This window comes from Siphateles boraxobius, unplaced genomic scaffold (genome assembly GCF_051911475.1).
Source record: "Siphateles boraxobius isolate OS27281-9 unplaced genomic scaffold, OSU_SipBor_1 20, whole genome shotgun sequence".
In the NCBI taxonomy this organism is placed as follows: Eukaryota; Metazoa; Chordata; class Actinopteri; order Cypriniformes; family Leuciscidae; genus Siphateles; species Siphateles boraxobius.
The window spans coordinates 19,868,167-19,888,268 of NW_027508811.1; the positions used below are offsets into that span (position 1 = coordinate 19,868,167).

Consider the following 20,102-nt stretch of genomic DNA (forward strand, 5'->3'; position numbering starts at 1 on the left):
GCTATCTAAATTCTATTTACTGGCCAGGACTGGAATAGAAATTGCACTGTGGGTAAGAGGAGATGAAGGTAATTTAATGTGAGGGTAATGGTGATGGTCACGGCAACCACCCAGGCAACTGAAGGCTGCGGCTGGGATGATGTGCATTTTCTTTTTTGGGGGGGCGGGGGGGCTGTGTGAGCGCAAAGAAGTGAGCTAAAGGACAAGCAGAAAAAACAAACACACACACTATGTTTGAATGATCTGATATTGCGATTTATTTTTTCCAGATATTTCAACGTAACTTTTTCCCGTAAAAACTCTGAATAAATTTAACTGGCAGTTCAGCTCAACATGAAAATTATTTACTCACCCTCATGTCATTACGAAAGTTGTTATTCATGGATAATTTCCTCTCTGCCAAAGATTAAAGAGATTGTTCATCCAAAACTACAGATGTTGAGGAATGTCTCGTACGTCAAAGGTTACGTTTACACAATGATGTACTAAAAATGTAAAAGTTTTTCTTTTATAAACATGTCATGATATAGAAATATATAGAGACATTTTGGCCAAAATTAATAGCGGATAGTTTCTTTTATATTATTATGACTGATAACCAACATTATTTATGTATGCATGCATGTATTAATTCATTTATTTATAATTGTGAAAAAAATAAATGTTGTACAAAGAGTGAATGAAGAGTTATTAACCAAAAATTAATACTAAGGTTAAAGCAAACCATGAGTTTGCAGATATTGTCCCCGACCCCTACCAGACAGGACAAAAAAAATTATTTATCAACAATGATTCAGTCCTGATTAAAGCTAGCCTTATTTAGAGGCCAGATAATACCATTGGAAATGTAACACTGCATCTAGTCTTTACATGTGACAGTTACTCTGATCATCTATCAGAAGAGCACAGTAAAAAAATCTAACTCAATCATATGTGTGGTGGATGACTAATAATATAACTAGTGAAGAATTGTAGTGTGGAGAAAAGTCAGCAGCCATCTTGGCACACATGAACCGTCATGAGCATATGAAGACTGAAGTATTCAGTAAGACAAACAGTGGTCAAGAGCTCAGAGAATCTGTCATCTGCTTACTAGTCATCTGCTTACCCTTACTAGTCGTGAGCTCCTAACACCATTAGCCTTTTGCTCTCCAAGACCTCTGCGGTCCTTACAAGGTAATGAGGGAATCCTCCTCTTTCAGGACACAGGCATTACCACAAGCGGAGCATGAACCCTTGGTAGACGGCTGACCCTGAGAGGTGTGTAAAAAAACAAAGAGATCAGGCTAAGAGGCTTGCCTGCTGCTTCTGAAGGGCCGGTGCAGCCAGTGAATGCTTCACAATGGAAAGGATACAGAATGTGTTTTCACCATATCAAACTGCAATTTTTTTTTATCTCATCCTTAAAACTGACAGTCCACACTGTCATTGTGCAGGAAATTGAATCTGTTCAGAGAGTGGGGTCAATGTCTGGTAAATCTGCATCTTAATGCAAACACACAAGTGTCAGATGCACAATTATAATGTCCTTGTTATAATTTTACAGCCTATATGACAGACTTTCACTGCAAATGTTGCACTGCTTTTTTCTTTTTTGGAAGTGATTCCAATCATATTTCAAGCAGTTCAAAACCATCACCAGCATCTGAAAGGTCTCAGCTGAAGGAAATAATCCATTATTTATCAGCTTTAATAAATCGGACAAATTTTCTTATCGGGCCGATAACAATAATTTTAAAAATGATCATATATTAGCCGATACCAATATAGTGGCCGATATATTGTGCATCCCACGGCCAGCAGCCATATAACCCTGTAGCCCAAGACTGGTTGCCCACTGAAGCTAAGCAGGGTTGAGCCCGGTTAGTACTTGGATGGGAGACCTCCTGAGAAAACTGGGTCGCTGCTGGAAGAGGTGTTAGTGAGGCCAGTGGGGGGTGCTCACCCTGTGGTCTGTGTGGGTCCTAACGCCCCAGTGTAGTGATTGGCACACTATACTGTCAAAGAGTAAGAGACGTTAAACCGAGGTCCTGACTCTCTGTGGTCACAAAAAAATCCCAACGAAACGAGTAGGGGTGTAACCCCGGCATCCTGGGCAAATTTGCCCAGTGGCATCTGTCCGTCATGGTCTCCTAATCATCCCCATATATACTCATTGGCTTCATCACTGTGTCTCCTCTCCACCAATAAGCTGGTGTGTGGTGGACGTGACATTGGTGGTGATTGAGGAGATTCCCCCCTTCTATGTAAAGCGCTTTGAGTGCTGAGAAAAGCGCTATATAAATGTAATGAATTATTATTATTCCTATTTCAGATTAATCAGATTTTACAGCCAGCCCTACTTTTACACTGCAAAAGCAGCAGTAATCAGAAGTGGCACCTACACTACCATTCAAAAGTTAATTTTTTTAAGCAAGTATGCATTATATTAATCAAAAGTGACAGTCATAATGTCAAAAAATTACTATTTAAAATAAATCCTGTGCTTATCAAAGAATCAGTTTCTACAAAAATATTAAGCAGCACAAATATTGATAATAATTAGGGGTGTAACGATACCCTCATGTCACGATTCGATACATATCACGAAACTGAACTCACAATACAATATTATTGCGATACTCCAAGACAGGTTAACAAAAAAATTCTGTTGATTAAAATGCTAAATTTGGTATTACATTGTGTGTGTAAATGAATAGACTTTGACTTGACCTGGAAACCCAATACACAGGACAATAGAGACACCAGAATAAACATATTCATGATTCAGACGCTGAAAATACAGAATTATTTTAGATGAAAATGCTTGAACTCTTTCAATGACTAGATATATTCAAAATAATGTAGGCCACTTTTTATAAATAACATAAGACATGTGGCTTTATCAGGACCCATTGCATTATCATACATATTCAACATTATATAGTAGTTTAATGTAGTACTGACACTAAACTCTGAAAACTTCTCTTTTTCAAACTTCTTTTTTTTTGGGTGAACTATACACAATACATATTGTCACTAGTAACCACAATACATATTGTTGCATTTTTGTATTGCAATATATTGTGACACGATATATTGTTACACCCCTAATAATAATGTTTCTTTAGCACCTAATCAGAATATTAGAATGATTTGTGAAGGATTAGAGCATAACTGCTTTTTTTCCACAACACCCTGGATCAGCAAGGAACATCCAATTAACTTCCTGTTAACATGTCACGACTGAGCACAAATTCATCCAAACAGATGAATCAAGGTCTTTTAAATGTAAAGGTAACCAGCTGTAATCTTTAGGCCATGCTTTTCACTGGATCATACACAAAAGAAAGAATAGAAAAGTGTTGAAGAACTGGTGACTGTCTCCACAGTTGAAAATGAGTCACCCTTTCAACAATGGCTGTAGTTGGTAAAACACTGCACTGAATCCTTTCCTCCGGATGTGAGTGTGTATAGCTATACTATGTGTGTGTGCTATTGACTACAAAACCCCCAGTGTCTGCAGCATTGGCACAAGCTTTGTGTGTGCGGTGGCCGGTGGGCTCACATGTCTCAGCCTATGTACAAGCAAGAAATGATGTTTCAATGTGATTGCAAGCAAGCAGCCACACATAAGGAAGAGTAGCAATGATAATGCAGGAAAAAAGGAAATGCAAAGAGGAAAGAAGATGTGCTTTGACAGGTGATGCAGCTGAGAGGAGAGGGTGACACGGAGACAGTGGAGGGGTGATTGATATCGCAGTGTTCGGCGCCGGCTCCGGCAGCAGCAGAACTGAACCCACTGAACTCTCTGCAGCCCAGACTGGAGTCAGTGGCTGCCTGCACTCACTCCCCTTCACTCTGAAACACACACACACATACAGAGCACCATTCACAAGCAACCACTGACACGTGTAATTATGCGCAATAAAGTCCCAATCTCCAGCTTTAGGGGGTTTGTCTGTTTATACTGAGGCAATGTATGAAACGCTTGCCAAATATATTTTGCATGTTTTTATTAATCATGTGGAGACACGACGGCTGACTGCTGTCAAATACGCTTTTGATGATAACAGGAATGCTTAATATCATCTTACCTGTCGAGAACCTTTTCCAGATCACGCTTTAACCCCAAAATAAGAAATTATAGTTAGCATAAAGAAAATGAAGTAATTATGAATGTAAATGAAGAATTTGTGTGACAATTAAGCATAATTTCAAATCTTAAATTCTCAATTGCATAATACAGTATGCAGATGTTTAAAGTGCCAAATGCAATTTAAAAAAACATGACTAATACAATTATTTCATTTTTTTAAAATACGGTAATAAGAATTTTGTGAGGAAATGTGCTTAATTATAATGAAAATAATGTCACAATGGAAAAACTCTTAATTCATTTTTTTTATATTAATATCTTTTTTTATTATGTTGAAGTGAAACATTTACATGCATGTTCTTTAAAGCATTTGTGAAATACATTTTCTTTCATTGCAATGTTATTTAAACATTGATCAACACACATCAAATATAAGTAAACACGAAGTTTATTTGCACTTCCTTGATGCATGAGAAGAAACCTTATTTAGTTCATTCAGAGGCTCAAACTTCCTCTTGGTGCCTGAGAACTGGTTCTCGTCAAGCAACCACATTTGGTATTCCATTTACCCTATTTGATGAGCCCTAGGTTATCAATATTTATGTGTGAATAAAAGCCTAAATTAAATCTGGTTATCATATAAAGTTATCAAGTCTCTTGAAGACTTGGATTAAACCGCTCGATTCATATGGATTCATTTGTTCTTTTGAAGACGAACAAAAGTCTTATGGTTTCCGAACGACATGAGGGTGAGTAAATGATAACAGAATTTCCATTTTTGGGTGACCTTTAAAACGAGTTCTATGTATTTTAAAAAAACTACAGGTGTCAACTACTTCTACAAACTATATATGTGTTGTTATGTCTAACAGCATCGATACCAGCAAGGCAGTAATGGGGACAATTTTAAAATACAAACTAGACGCACTGTGAATGGCCACAAGACTTTACATTTTACTGTTCAAAGTACATAGCATACATTTTGGTATGAAAGATTTAATATAAATCAATTTAATACAAAGCAGAACCAGACAGATTTCTTGCCACATAGACCTCCACTATAAATGCATTATTTTCAACACGATTTTTGTTTTTACATATCATACATATTTACATATAAGTCCAGATTATTGCCTGTCATAACAGAACGCAATTTGTAATGAATGCAGAAGAGGTTTAAGGACCTTAATAGTTAAGTTCACAATTCATGTTGATGCGCTTGAGGAAACCTTGAGTCAAATCTTAATCCCAAATATGATCTGGTCTACCCTCAAAAAGCCTCCTCAGTCTGACTCGTGGTGCAATTTCACATAAAAGATTGATCCAACACTAAATAAAGAAAAGGGAAGCTAGGAAGATGCTCCAGAGCGTCAACACTGAGGTGACTGGCTGTCTGGCTGGGGATCCGTTGAAAGGGGTAAGATGATCACTTGCAGTCAGAGGGATGTGTGTGAGTGTATGCTACTGGCATCACCAATGAGCAGTTCTGTCATGCTTTCCCAATTGTCCTAATGGGCTTGGACTCATTACAGAGTTATGAGAAACACAACCCTCCGATTAACAGCACAGGAGAAAGCCCCACACAAGTGGACAGAGGAAATTTAAGACTAACACCCACTTACGTGAGCACACAAATACACATTTACTGATCCTACAAACATCAAACTTGAGATGGATGCCAATGCATCCAACAATCAATGTTTATTTGACAGTCATGCATCTGCTCGTCTTACTTCAAAGATTCTTCGTCTTGTTATTTAAAGTTTCTTCTGTCACTTTTGAGAAGAGAGTACAGAGATGACAGGAAATGATGCTCTGCAAAAGATCTTTTTTTTATCTGAATTTGTCTTGTTTTCCATTAAAAATACCTAAACATCCTTAAAAGTGGATATAGATGGTTTTAACTTGCTTTTTGTATATTTATGCTTAGTTAAAACAGCGGGAAAAAACTATTTGCAAATGATTAAAAAGGTATTACTGTACAATAAACTTCATTCAAGATATTTTCTGAGAACAAGTATTTTTTAATACCTTTAGCAGTTGTGCATCTCATAAATCAGTCTTATTTTAGTATTATTTAAATACTACTATAGCATGAATTAATATTTTGTATATTTTGTGTTTTGTTTTTTTTACATTTTAAATTTCATTTTAATTGAAGCTTTAGTAAACTTGTTATTTTCTTTTGTTTTATATATATATATATATATATATATATAAAAGCTGTAATTAATTTATTTATATATATAATTATATATAAAAGCTTTCATTTATTTATTTCAGTTTTAGTAATTCAACTTAAACTTATTTCACTTAGTTGCTAAGGCAACAGTTCTCATTTTTGTTTGTTCTGCAACCATGCGACAACTAACACCTATCTGAAGGTCAGCGACCATCGCTTTACAAACGAAGATATGCCTCCTAAACTCGATTTTCGCTCTGATGGCAATCTACGCTACTAAGTCGTGGAAGTCGTCCACAGCGATCACTAAACGGCTGAACGTGTTCCAACAAAGATGCAGATCTTAAAAATGTACATTCATGACCGAATCTCCAACGAAGAAGTTCACAGCCTCATGACCTTTGGCCGACATCACCAAACGCTGCTTCCGGTTCACAGGCCACATACTATGCCAACCACAGGACCGCTTCCATACTGAAGGTCACCATACCGTGGACGCCTTCCCAGGGGAAACGGAAGCAAGTCTGACGCCGCTCATGATGATTTACGTGCTGTCTGCCTATCAAGTCGGCACTGCCGATTGAGTTCGTTGGAGATCGCTTGGTGCCTGATGTGCCAGCCGGCAAGGGAGGAACTAAGTGCCAAATAATAAACCCGAACAAACACACTCCTTTCTTCATTGATTTGCACTCAAAATACATGAACAAGCTATGTAAGAGTCTCTTTATCATTTATCATTCCACATGTTTTCTGGGAGAAGTCACAGGCTAATTGAGCCCACCTTGGACATGGGCATAGCATCAGTACTTAATCCAAAGCGTAGATATAAATGTACAGGTTTGATCTTGATGAAAACTTGCAATAAATAACTAAGTGGGATTAACTGAAAATCTGAATAGTGTTTATAGTCATTGAATGAACTGTGCACTGCATAATGAACAAACAAATGTGAAATTTGGAACATCACTCCAATATCTGGCGCATAATGGAGACGGACCAGGGGCCAGATTTACTAAACAGGGCAAATTAGCGTGAGAGCTTAATTCCAAAAAAGCACCAAAGGGAGTGGAAAGTTCTGCGCGTGATCTACTGACGACACGCAAATGAAAGAACACAGACGCATCCGGATCATTTCAAATAAAGACCAGCATTTAAATGTATTCATTTAGCAGACGCTTTTATCCAAATCGACTTACAAATGAGAACAATAGAAGCAGTGAAACTAACAATAGGACAACAATATGCAAGTATGTACCTTCCCAGTTTAATCTAATGCAGTACATGTATTTTTTTTTTTTAAGATAATAGATTTAGAATCGAAGATAAAGTGTTAGTATTAATGGATCCGGTGTTGCCGCAACGCAATCTACCAGGTAGCGTCTGGTTTAAGACATACTTTTTTTAGGTGGTAAATAATGGTGCAAACAACGATAAATTGACGAGCGCAAACCTTAGTAAATCACCTTGCATGATTCATTTAAAAACTGAAAGGGAAACTCCTACAAATGCATATGCAATTTGGTCAGCCGTGCAAATAACTGTGTCAATGCCTTTTCAGTGCAAATTTTTCACTGCCTGTCTTAAGTAAATCCTGACAGTAGTTTTTTACGCCAAAAGAAGGTTTGCGCTGGTGCAAGCTGTTAGGAAATCTGGCTCCAGGTCTAGATCTCAATCCAGCTAATTTCCATTATGACACAACAACACTTGGACCCAGGGTTTGTTAGAGACAGTCTAGTACAGTCTCCATCCATCGCACATTCTTGGAATGCAGATGTGCTGCTGGAATTCTGAAAGGCTGATCTGTGATTGGTCCGGATTGCTCCTGCCTAAACATACGCATACTCCGCAGGCACTCCTAAATTCTCGTTCACACGCCCCGTGCATCGCTGCCTCATCACTAAAACATGCGAGATGTGATACAGTCAGATAGATCACCGCAGGGCTTGGAAAAACGTTACCAAACACAGTTCGCAATTTTATCTCCCCTCTCCTTCTCTCTTTGCTTAAGAACCACCATATCAGGACCATAAATAGAGTCCTCTAGCACCCTCAGTTCCTGCTTTAATGCCACGGTTTACCTAAAAAAAAAAGTCTGCCTTCATGTTGTTCCAAACCTGACTTTTGTTCCTTTGTGGAGCACAAAGTGTGATGTGGAAGACTGAAGGCAGGATCTTTATGCTGCTCTTCTCCATAGAATGAAAGTGAATGACTATAAGGGGCTGTCAAGCTCCGAAAATGACAAAAACACCTTAAAAGTAGTTCATACGGTTTAATTTATTCTATGTCTCCTGAAGACTGACAATACCAGAAAACAAAAACAAATTTTAAGTCACTACTCACTGAAAATCTTCCCCTCTGCTGAAGCTCTTAAATCTCATGATTTCAATTTGCAAATTCAAATTTTGATAACTGAAATTCTTACTCACTGCAGATCTTCCCCTCTGCTGAAGCGCTTAAATCTCATTAAAACTCTATTTCAATTTGCAAATTCAAATTTTGACAATTGCAATTTGTTACAATTTAAGACATACAAGAATCAATGATGTTCAACGTTACTGATGGCATAACTCTTAATATTTTATTTGAAAGTGAATGAGATTTAAGAGCTTTGTTATAAATAGTTTTTACAGAAAACCAGTTTCCAGAGTTTTTACAGAATTGGGGAAAACTGCATTTTCCTATCATGGACCCTGGGCATGGAATAATTTGCAAAAAGATCTAAAATTAGACAAATTGGTGTCTATTGGTGAATTTAAAGGCATCATAAAGGCAGTGGTAATGAAGGATTGTGATTGTTTTTGTTGAGAGGATACTATGTTCTAATTTATATATAAATATATATATATATATATATTGTATTTGTTGTATTTTAAAATGTTGTCTTACTGAATGGCTGCTACCTTGGACAGGACTCTCTTGTAAAAGAGATTTTAATCTCAATGAGACTTCCTGGTAAAATAAAGGTAAATTTTTTTTTTTTTTTTTAAAGATAATTTCTAAAAAAACTAAAAGTATTTCCTCAACAAAAAAAAATCTGTATTTCCTCATAAAAAGTTATAAACTTCAGAAGACTTGGGAAATGTAGCCCTGAAGACAACTTTTATTGTCATTTTCTGAGTTTAACGGTCCCTGATCACCATTCACTTTCATTGTATGGAAGGAACAGAGTGAAAACTTTTGGGTGAATCATCTCTTTAAACCTCAAACTTTCTTTAAAGAAAACCAAGCACTGACAGCCTAAACCACTTCATCCTTTTCTTTTTTTCCCCTCTATCTGCCTTTCCTTACCTCAAGGTCTCGTTCTCTCTCTCTCTCTCTCTCTCTCTCTCTCTGGGCTGGGTCTCGGCACGATTCAGAAAGATGACTAACTCTGCAGTCAGTCAGTCAGTTGAAGGCATGCAGTGAGTCAGCCTGTGACCCCCAGCCTTCTGCTACAACACCGCCTGACCCCCAGAGTCATCATCCCCTCTCTGAGCACGTCACCCTGTCCCTGTTCTCAAACACACACACACACACACACAATTATACAATAACCAGAAAAACCACCACACACAAAAGCGACTGAGTCGTGACTGAGGGGGCTGCAGTGTTTTCTTCATACGTGCTGACGCTAGGCTGAAAGGCACACTGGCAGGAGAGTGGAAAAGGGAGATGTTAGCGTGTGAGAGTGCATGTTTGAGACTGTGCAGGTGCACCTCCTTTAAAGGAGAAGGCAGATCTGTTTGGTTATGAGGAGCCTTTTCCCCTCACCGCTAAGAGGGAAGTGGGAGGACTTTAGACGGATGACTGTGTAAAGCTAATGTGAAATTAAAAAGCATCAAGATGATACAGGAGCTGCTCATGATAATTTATAGTTCTCAGACTCCATTTGGCACTTGTTAGAAAACAAAGCTTGAAGGGAGGCACATTTCATCAAAAAACTGTACAACACAAGTAAATAACCATTTAAAGCTGAATAATTTACAGAGTAAGCTCACATCCAACCACCAACTTTTTATTGTTAAGGTTTATCTCCTAATTTTTATCTTTGTATGTCATTGTGTTTTGGATTGTTTGGAATTGAATTTAAATATTTTCTGTTCTATTTTTGGGTCCAGCAAGATTAATTCATGGGTGTAACACTGACTGACCTGTTCTCTATAGTGCTGTGTAATTGGTTGGATCCTAATTGGTGGGTGATAGATTATCTTATCTACTTTATTGGCTGAATCTTATGATTGTTTTTTGTTTTGTTTTTTTGAATAGTTGCTCTTCAACTTGCTCTCAAAATTTCTTAAAGTGGTAATGAAATGAAAATTGCGACTTTTCTTCCCTATTGTACAGTAACACACTCTAGAATGAGAAATACAAATGTAAGCAGAGACTTGATTTTTTCTACCAGGAATTGATTGATTGGTTGGAACACGTCTAGACATTGGACAACCATATTGTCCAGACCTTGAACCTGTCTACACATCGGAAACGTCTAAGCCAGGGGAGGGTTAATGCTTGTTATTAACAATTTCAAGGGCACACATTTAAAAAATATATATTAATAATAATAACAACATTATAACAGCTAATAGATAAATCATTTAATAAATACAGAAACATTCCACAAAAAATAATTGAAATATTATTTCCATATATTGCAATAAGTGTTTTTGATTTCATACTGACTTTATCCCTGATGAAAAGCCTATGTGCCGAAACAGTTTTGACTGTTTAGATCTTTCTTACTGAAGTAGCACCAAACTCACTATCTAAAACATTTATTTTCCCTGAAATCCAACTGCAACATTTGTCATCTCATAAGTCATGATTTAGTTTTACATGGCCATTTTCCAAACTACTTGCAAATTACTGACCCTGTGAATTGAACAGGACATTTTATCTACTGTACTATACCTAGTAAGTATACAATATATACAATTATCTTTATTATGATTGGCTAATCTAAATCACACAAAAGTGCTGATTACACCGCCATTCAAAAGGGAGGGTCGAGTTGCACAATTACTTTTAAAATTGGGTGATCATGTATTAATATACACATGGTTGTGTCCTCAACACCACGACTGAAGCTTACATGATGTCCTAACCAGCTGTGAAGAGTTAATTATCCAGAAACAATGTTCTGTACATGCTAAAATAGAAAATGCTGAGTAATGAAACAAGTAAACCCAGAATAAATGCCATGTTTATATCTAATGTTTTAATATGGAATATACTGTATGTAATGGTTCTCTGTTTGTTCATGTTGACTTGAATGAGGATGCTCCTGTACCAGTTGATATGTACCTCCACTGCAGTCTGAGATGATCTGGGGTGCACTGAGAGATGCACTTTACATACTCAGAGAGAGAGAGATGGGACAGGAAGGAGATAATAAGGAATGGCCGCAGTGGTCATATGAGAGCAGATTGCTGGGTATGAAAAAAGGAGCAGGAAGTGAAGAATATAATAAGTCAGCAAGGTCAGAGTTTTGTGTTTGTGTAAGTAATCCATATGCTTGTGTGAGAGAGTGAATGAATGAGTGCATCACTGGTCATGTGAGCATGCCGGAGAGAGCGAACGAGCTTCATTCATGTGCCTGTATCCTTTCCTCAGAACAGAGTGTTCCAGCGGTCCTGCGGGACAGAGCAGCGCACCATGTGACTCCTCTGCGCTGCTCTTCGGCTATGGAGTCTGACAGCTAACCTCCACCACAAACAAACACACACACTGCGCAGACATCCAAAGCATTTTTATCAACAGGTCTGCTTGCAATCAGTGCTTATTTACCGCAGACCAGCGATCTGGAAATCAAAACTGCACCAAACTAAATACATGGAAATAAAACTTCATGCTATTTATTTAGTTCCATCACATTCCAGCATGTTGAATTTTGCTTGATTTTGTTGAAGTAACCTCAGAATAATCAAACTTTGGCAGGCGCATTAAACAGGCTGCGGTCAGTGATGAGGGGAATGTTTAGACAATGTGCTTTGAGAGGGGGGCGATGTCAGAAGCTGGCCCTTTTCTTTGTGATCCATTCATTAGTGGAGTAAACAGGATATGATGTCACCCTTTTGGCTACCCTCGCCTCACACACAGCCCTTTTTTTCTAAGAAGTCACAGCTCAGAGGGGGCAAAACTTGTACTGCAACACAGGTTCTCTAAAGAGAGAGAGAGAGAGAGAGAGAGAGAGAGAGAGAGAGAGAGAGAGAGAGAGAGAGAGAGAGAGAGAGAGAGAGAGGGAGAGGGAGAGGGAGAGGGAGAGGGAGAGGGAGAGGGAGAGAGAGAGAGAGAGAGAGAGAGAGAGAGAGAGAGAGAGAGAGAGCGAGCGAGAGAGAGAGCGAGAGAGAGAGCGAGAGAGAGAGCGAGAGAGAGAGCGAGCGAGAGAGAGAGCGAGCGAGAGAGAGAGAGAGAGCGAGAGCGAGAGCGAGAGCGAGAGCGAGAGCGAGAGAGAGACAGAGAGAGAGAAAGAGAGATGATGAGACCGAGAGAGACAGCAGCAAAATGGAAAAGTAAAAGTACAACAGGACACAGACAGAGAGGGGGGGAAAGACAGTAAAAGCTATTATGGAAACAGAAAGTGGCAGAGACAAAGTGGAAAAAGGAGAGGAAAAGAGGAGGGTGATTGGGGTCATCCTGGTCGCCAGCCAAGACAAACAGAATGAAGCCAGTTTCCCAGCCCAGGGCTACACCGAACTCTCCCATGCACTTCACACACAATCGCTAATAAACACTAACCTCTCCATCCTCAAGCACAGCCCAGGCTGCACACACTGGAGGGAATTTCAAATCTGACTCAACGTGGCTACAGCACATGACTACACAAACACACCACTCACAATCAATTAAAAGGGTTCCCACAGTTTTTGACTGGTTCATTTTTGACCATTGACCTTTAAACGGGAAAAAAAGAAACTGTTGGGATGAATTTCCAAATAAATACTAGATAATGGCCTTTTGAATTACTCAGTGTGGTTACCTAAAACAAAAAACTTTTAAAAACCCTTATACTAATTATAATAAAGATAAAATATTAAATGGAAATGTAATCTTAAAAATCTTAAAGGGGCCATGACATGATTTTTTTTATTATTTTACTATATTCCTTGAGGTTCACTTCTAATGTTAATAAAGTTTTTTTGCACACAAAAAAAAAACAAATATATATACACACACGTGTAGAAATTTATATATTCCGCCTTCATTTTTCTGACCCTGTCTAAAAATGATTAATTTTTAAAGGGCAGCTCATTTTAGGCTTGTCAGTGAATGGCCACTGTTATGATTGGCTAACGCCATAACAGTTTTAACAATCGCTATTGCACATGAATTAGTGTTTTGAAACCATTACCCATATAAACCCATCATTTACAGAAAAAGCATTATGAAATAATTTACTTGCATGTTTGTAATGCAGCTGGCTGGTTCATTCAATACAGTTGTCTGCTTCATCTTTCAACAAAAGTGTCTTTGCAAACTCTACATTATACTGTGCCTTGTTTATAAAACAAAATGCTCCGATATAATCCGCTTGTTTTGCGTGGAGTATGTCAGAAACTGAACGCGCATCTGTATACTATATCCAGTGTAGACAGCGTCATTGATTATAATAGATTGTATTTGCCTTTGAAGTTACATGACGTGTCACTCACAAACAGTGTGCAAATGTCAGAGGTTATGTGACTGAATGCCAGTGGCCTATGGTGCAATGATTTTTTGAAACTTAAATAAAAGCTTTGTTTATAATTAGAAGGACGTTCTAAGCTATGAAACTTGGAGGATGTTGCAATGGTACAAACTCCTCTTACATAAATTTTTATTTTTATTTTATTTTTTAAATTAGAAAATGTTGCCTTGACAACTAACTGAAACAAAATAAGTTGATGTACTAAAATCACATTTAAATTAAAGGTAAATATTATAAAATGAAAACTAATAAAAATGACAGCACATTACAATATTACTAAAACTGAAATGAAAACTGAAAATCTAAAAATAAAAGCTAATTCAAAATATTAATAAATATTATAACAGTAAATACATAATACTAAATGAACAATGACGTTTTCCTTTTTTTTTAAACACTCATAGAAATTAATTGTAATTTTTAATATTATTTTTTGTATTTTTAAAATAGATATTTTAAAATAAATATGGGTACTCATGGGGACTTAAGAAATGTCTATCTCATTTACATCTCAGAAACCTCCAGGTCATTAGACACTTTTAGTACACAATAAATAAAGGATCCATGGCTGACTGTAAACAGGGGTATAGTGGCATTGCTTTGGCATGATGCTGAATCCACACCAGCTGAAGTCATATCAACCAGTGCAACATTAACACAGTATTATTGAGCACTTCAAATACTTATTATCTTACAAATGTCCTCAATAATATCCGAACAGATCAATGTTTTGCTATTGGTTTGGGGGCAATTTTTATAAATATATATATAATTTATACACATACAATTATTTTAACTGGTTGAGGATTTTGTTGAAAATAATTTAACAAAAATAAATTACTGAGTTACATCACTCCAGAAAAGTTTCAGTCAATGATCCAGTAAGCAAATTCATTCAAACAATCAGTCCAAAACAGCGCTAATGTAAAGAAAACCAACTAGCCTGAACACATCAGAGATGGCAGAGGGAATAGAGGCTCATGTTGCGTTTTCAGTGAATTATTCATTCCACGGTGTTTATCTTTTAAAACACGAGCTGTCATATTCTGTGATTGCTTCTGAAGAGTGCGAGCCCTCACGCATCCCGCTGTGTGAAATACAGACTGAACGGAACGTCACAACATCTCAGCGCTGTATGGCCAGATGATAGGCAAGATATGTTTCTCGGCTGGATTAAGCAAACCGGCCGCTAGTGAAGTTTTGATGGATGAAGATTGCAATAAGGTAAAGATGATGTGACGTACAGTACAGGAGTCATTGAGTAAGCATGTGTGAGTCCGTTATAATTGATGCGCAAACAGACCATGTAAGTGCGCTCTCAACGCACTGATCGTACATTGTATTTATGCACAGACACATTTCAGTACATTCACATTGTTTCCACACACATTCAGTGTATATAATGTTTTGATTTGTCATGTGTATGTATGTTGCTGTGTTTAGTCATTCTGAATGGATCCGTGCACTGTAAGAGGTACATGCAGTCAGGTCAAGGCAGTTGGTTAAGGGTTTAACAACTTCACTTGTCCAAAATGTGAACAAGCTCTTGCATGGTTGCATTGTACACATACTAATATACACTGAATTCTGAAAAGTTTTGTTCTGTAATGTTTTTTTTTTTTTTTTTTTTTTTCATGGGTGCATATATGTATATCAATTATATGGACTACTCATAACATTGGGTTATTTGGTGTCCTTTTTTGGAAAGACAGCTAAATTTACCTTGAAAAAAACTTGCAGAAAATACAGTTTTGTGAGAATAGTCTTTCAATCTGATGGCTTACTTAGCTGGACAACAAAATGAACATGTTAAACAAGATAAAATGAGTGTGCGATTAATTGCGATCTAAAAATGTACTCTATTCACAGCCCTAATAATAACTTATTCACTAAACTGGTGACTAAAGTAACTGAGTCCGCCTATACATGAACACATCCTAATAAGCTCATGCATGTCAGACCAATGGCCGTCCATCTAATCAGGGTGGCGGGAATCCACTGTAGCATAAACATCCAGAGTTAAGGGCATTTAACAATGACATTGGTTAAATTGTTGTACTAGTAGGCTCTCCTACTTGACTGCTATATCAGGTGTTGGTCCCATGAACTTTGCATTTATTTGTGCAGTTATAATCAAGAGGGATTTTGCGTAGTCAAGCTACAGTGTTCACCTGTTTGTCTATATAGCTTGCTATCATGACAATCTCATGCATCTGCGCATACGCAACTTCTTTCCACTTGAATGCTTAGACTTTATAGTTGTAAAGCATTTACGTGACATTGTATGATGAAAAATTATCACTTTAGTCTGACTGAAATAAAACTTTTAAAGTGCATGTAAACAAATGTACTCATGTGCATGTACTCTCCCATTGCTAATCACTGCTCATTTGCATGAAGTTAGATTTTGCTGATTAATCAGATCGCCAAAAGTCACAATCACTTGTGTCGCCAAATCACCAACTTTCATTGAAAACGAGTGTCTGTCAGCATGAACGCCCCTTTACTATGTATGCACACTCATGGATACACATATAGGGAAGGTACAAGCATAGAGGCACTTGTATGCCTCAACAAGTGACAATGATACAGAAAGGAAAAGCAAGACAACCTGGATGAAGTACCCTAGTCACTACGTCCCATAAGGACACCTAGAGCGGCTTCCCACATGGATGTCAAATAACTTTGACTTATAATAACTTTGAGTGTGTTTAATTGTACATAAAAGCCCTTGCAGTCCATACTAACCAAAAAAGACAAAAAGATAACTTGTTTTCCAGTCATATTGATCAAATAAAATGATCAAAAACCATAATCTAATCAAAACAGAGCATTATGCATCAGAATGAGTGCAAGCATTTGTAGAAAACCCGTCAAAAGCAGCAGCCCGACACGTCAGAGCAGTGCAGTGAGAAATGATGGATACCAGTCTGAATGCAGTTGTTCCTCCGGCAGACACACTCAAACACGCATGCACTCTGAAGCGCCACACTGGCACTAAATACAGCTCACGAACACGCTTGCAAAGAGGCACACCCACACGCCGGCTTTCACAGACACAGACTAAAGCCACGGCGTGGCCCGCCCATGACGGAGGGAGCCGTCCACGGAGGCACACGCGTACGCAAGGTCTTTCTCGACCCGGCTAGTTGACCAAGACGCAGGCAGAGACAAGCTACTTACCTCTCTTCTGGACCCAGCCTTCCTTAACGATGGTGACATCGCTCATGTTGCCTCAGTCACACTGTACTCGCCGCTCCTACACACCAGTTCCTGAAGGGGTGAGGAGGGGGGGGAAAGGAGGAGAGGAGAGGAGAGGACAGGAGAAGGGAGGGGGGTCAGTTCTCCCAGCCTCAGCGTCTCTCTCCCTCCCTCACTGCTGCGCTCTGTCTCTCTCTTTACGTCGTTCTCGTTGGCTGCCTCTCTCTCGCTTCGCTCTCAAAGGCGTTGTGTAGCGGTTTTCCCCTCCTTCCGTTGCTTTTCTCTCTTGAGCTCGCCGCGATGCGTCTCCCTCTGTCTCTCTAGATCTTCCCACTCCTCGATAGTGACTCAGCCTGGAAGAAACATAAAAAAAGTGGATTTTTCACTCTTCTCTTCCTCCTAACTCCCCTCTTCGTTCTTATACAATCTGACAGACAGTCATTGTAAAAGCAGACGTACAAGCCCCCTGTCGCCTCTCTGATTTCCCTGTCTGTCTGTCTTTCTCTCTCATTCTCACTCTCGACATGCACAACTGTTTAACACTTACCAGCAACACAGTCACTTGCAACAAAGTCTGATGAGGATGACTGAGAATAAATAAGCAAACAGGAAGTCCCATGGTAAATGCAGTGGCATCCAAGGAGTGAATTATATATCAAATACATGGCTCAACACTGAGGACTTGTCTAACTGGCTCGGTCGGGCCAGTGGTGCATATTTTTACTTGCCCTGCCAAAATTTTCACTGGCCTCACCACAAAAAAAAAAATTAGCTATTATTTTCGCCTAACATCTCTTCCATGAAATAAAGAAAACAATGCAAGGTTGAAACAATATGGGATAAGCAAACAAAGAAAGAAACTTTCGAAATTTTCTGGCTTTTCATGATTTCACCGTTATAGGTTAGAGAGTAGTATTATGCAACTCTGAAAGAGTACAGAAAAAGAAGCAGAATTGATTTTTTCAACTTTTTGTTCAAAATGTTGTTTTTTGTAATGAAACTTACCCACATTCAGGTGTTGATTAAAAAAAGAAGGGATGATGCTAGAATTAAATTTTTTTTTTAAAAGAATATATAAATAATATAAAATAATTTTGATGGATTGCATGTTCACATACAACTAAATATTTTGGGGGCCATGAAATTTTGTGAAAATGTAAAAAAAATGCCTTTAAAAAAATACGCTGGCAGGGAAAGAGTCAAGAAGTTGCTTGCTAATGAGTTACGACTGACATTTATATCAGATCTAATATCAGATTGAATAGCTTAATGATTCTTAATGAATGATAGCTTGACGGTGATAGCTTAATGATTTTTAGAATGAGGAAAAAGACTTAAAAATGCAAGACTGATAAATGTGGCAAAATGCCAACACTTACTATCATCCAAGATAGGGAGATATCCACAGATGCATTTTCTGTTTAAAACAGAAGGAACAAAGAACTACAATTATAATGTGAATACCACAAATTAGCCCTAAAATGTCCAAACGCAGTCTCAAACACATCAAATAGTTTCATGCAGATGTGCATTTTACCTATATACAACCAAGCAAAATATGTCCCTCTGACAGAGAAGCCAATAAAATAAATCTACTGCATGAAATATGGGATTTCTGAGGAGATATTGGTCTATATTCCCTTACCTTTAAAATGCTAACGTACAGTTAATCAAAATGTTTCGTTTTTGCAGAAGCAATCATACGTGTCAAATCCAAGCATTCAAATGTGTGCGAGTAGAGAAAAGGGAAGTCAGCCTTTTAGGAGAACAAACAGAGTAAACCTCCAACAGCTAAACAGATGAGCTCAGAGTGAGCCAAAGAGGAAAAGAGGAAAACCATGAGCTTTTAACTGAACTCAGAAACTGGAGAAACACATGACAACCATCCTCTAACTAAGAAAACAAAGTAAGAAATCACTGAACACGTTTGTCACCACTGAGTGTGGAGCGGGATAAACAGAAATCTAATTGCACAATTGTGATGCAGTGTTGTGTCCTCTATAACAGAAAGACAAATTAACAAATCATGTTTTGTCCCAGACTTTTGGATATACAGCAATGAAAGAGGGCATTGGAACTATTGGATACACTGCAGCCCCTATAGATATGAAGACCATGGCAGTGTCCTTAATGTCACAGGGCCAACAAATGACAACGCCTGCAGGGCTAACTTATAATATAAATACTTTACAGCAAAAAAAATGTGGACCAGGCAAGGAATATTTATCATTTTTATATTATAATTATAGAATATTTAGGAATATTTGGCCTATTGAGGACAGAGTATTCATAGTACCAACTGATAATTCTGGTTGTGTGCATTTAGCAATAACCTTAATCTGCTGTTAGCATTGTAAGGAGAGTATGTGATTCAAGGTCCAAAGAGATTTCAGTGAAACCCTGTACGTGAGTCACACAGCCCTGGAAGACACCACTTGCCACAACATTACAACTTTGTAAGTAAAAATCCCATTCATTTTCTCTTTAGAGAAATAGATTATTTTTAACGTAATGTTTAAACCTTTCCAACCTACCTTGAGATCTGAGAAGATTAAGCAATGATATACTAGAAGCCCTGAGTCAGTGTCATTACAACTACAAGTTTAGAGAACATACGTTTTCTACAAACGATTACAAAAACAGTCACGACAATATTTAGTTCACGGCGTTCTGCAGTTTGAATCTTTTTACACTGCAACTATTTTGCAGTCATCTGTCTGATTAGTTTTCCTACAAGACACTCAAGAGTGAGTAGCCTACCAAACGATAAAGAACAAGTCCTTTTTACCGTGCTTTAATCTCACCTCAATAGCTTACCAATAAACCTGTAGGTTATGCATAGGGCTAGGCGGTATATCGAGTTTGTACAATATATTGAAAAATTTTTGACACAACATGACACAAGCTTATATTAAGCGCTTCAAAATAACTGGTAAGATATAGTTAACAAGTTTAAAGTAGTTTGCCCTGTCAGATTC

The 20,102-nt window shown here is 37.9% G+C and overlaps 1 protein-coding gene and 1 long non-coding RNA gene across 8 annotated transcripts in view; both read right to left on the minus strand.

Moving 5' to 3' along the window:
- akt3a (v-akt murine thymoma viral oncogene homolog 3a) overlaps nt 1-20,102 on the minus strand; it is a 98,184-nt gene that overhangs the window by 71,466 nt on the left and 6,616 nt on the right. For 5 of the 7 annotated variants that reach the window (XM_077237311.1, XM_077237312.1, XM_077237309.1 and 2 more), the window contains one exon: nt 17,107-17,477. In XM_077237311.1, coding sequence (XP_077093426.1) covers nt 17,107-17,152 — 46 coding nt within the window. In that variant the 5' untranslated portion in view covers nt 17,153-17,477. Of the gene's footprint in view, nt 1-17,106; nt 17,478-18,503; nt 18,542-20,102 lie in introns of all 7 variants that reach the window. The other 2 variants (XM_077237310.1, XM_077237313.1) reach the window with 1 other exon arrangement.
- LOC143744718 (uncharacterized) lies at nt 10,303-11,351 on the minus strand. The gene is made up of 2 exons (XR_013205907.1): nt 11,224-11,351; nt 10,303-10,572 (listed from the first exon to the last, which is right to left on the minus strand). It is a non-coding gene; the product is annotated as an uncharacterized LOC143744718 (long non-coding RNA).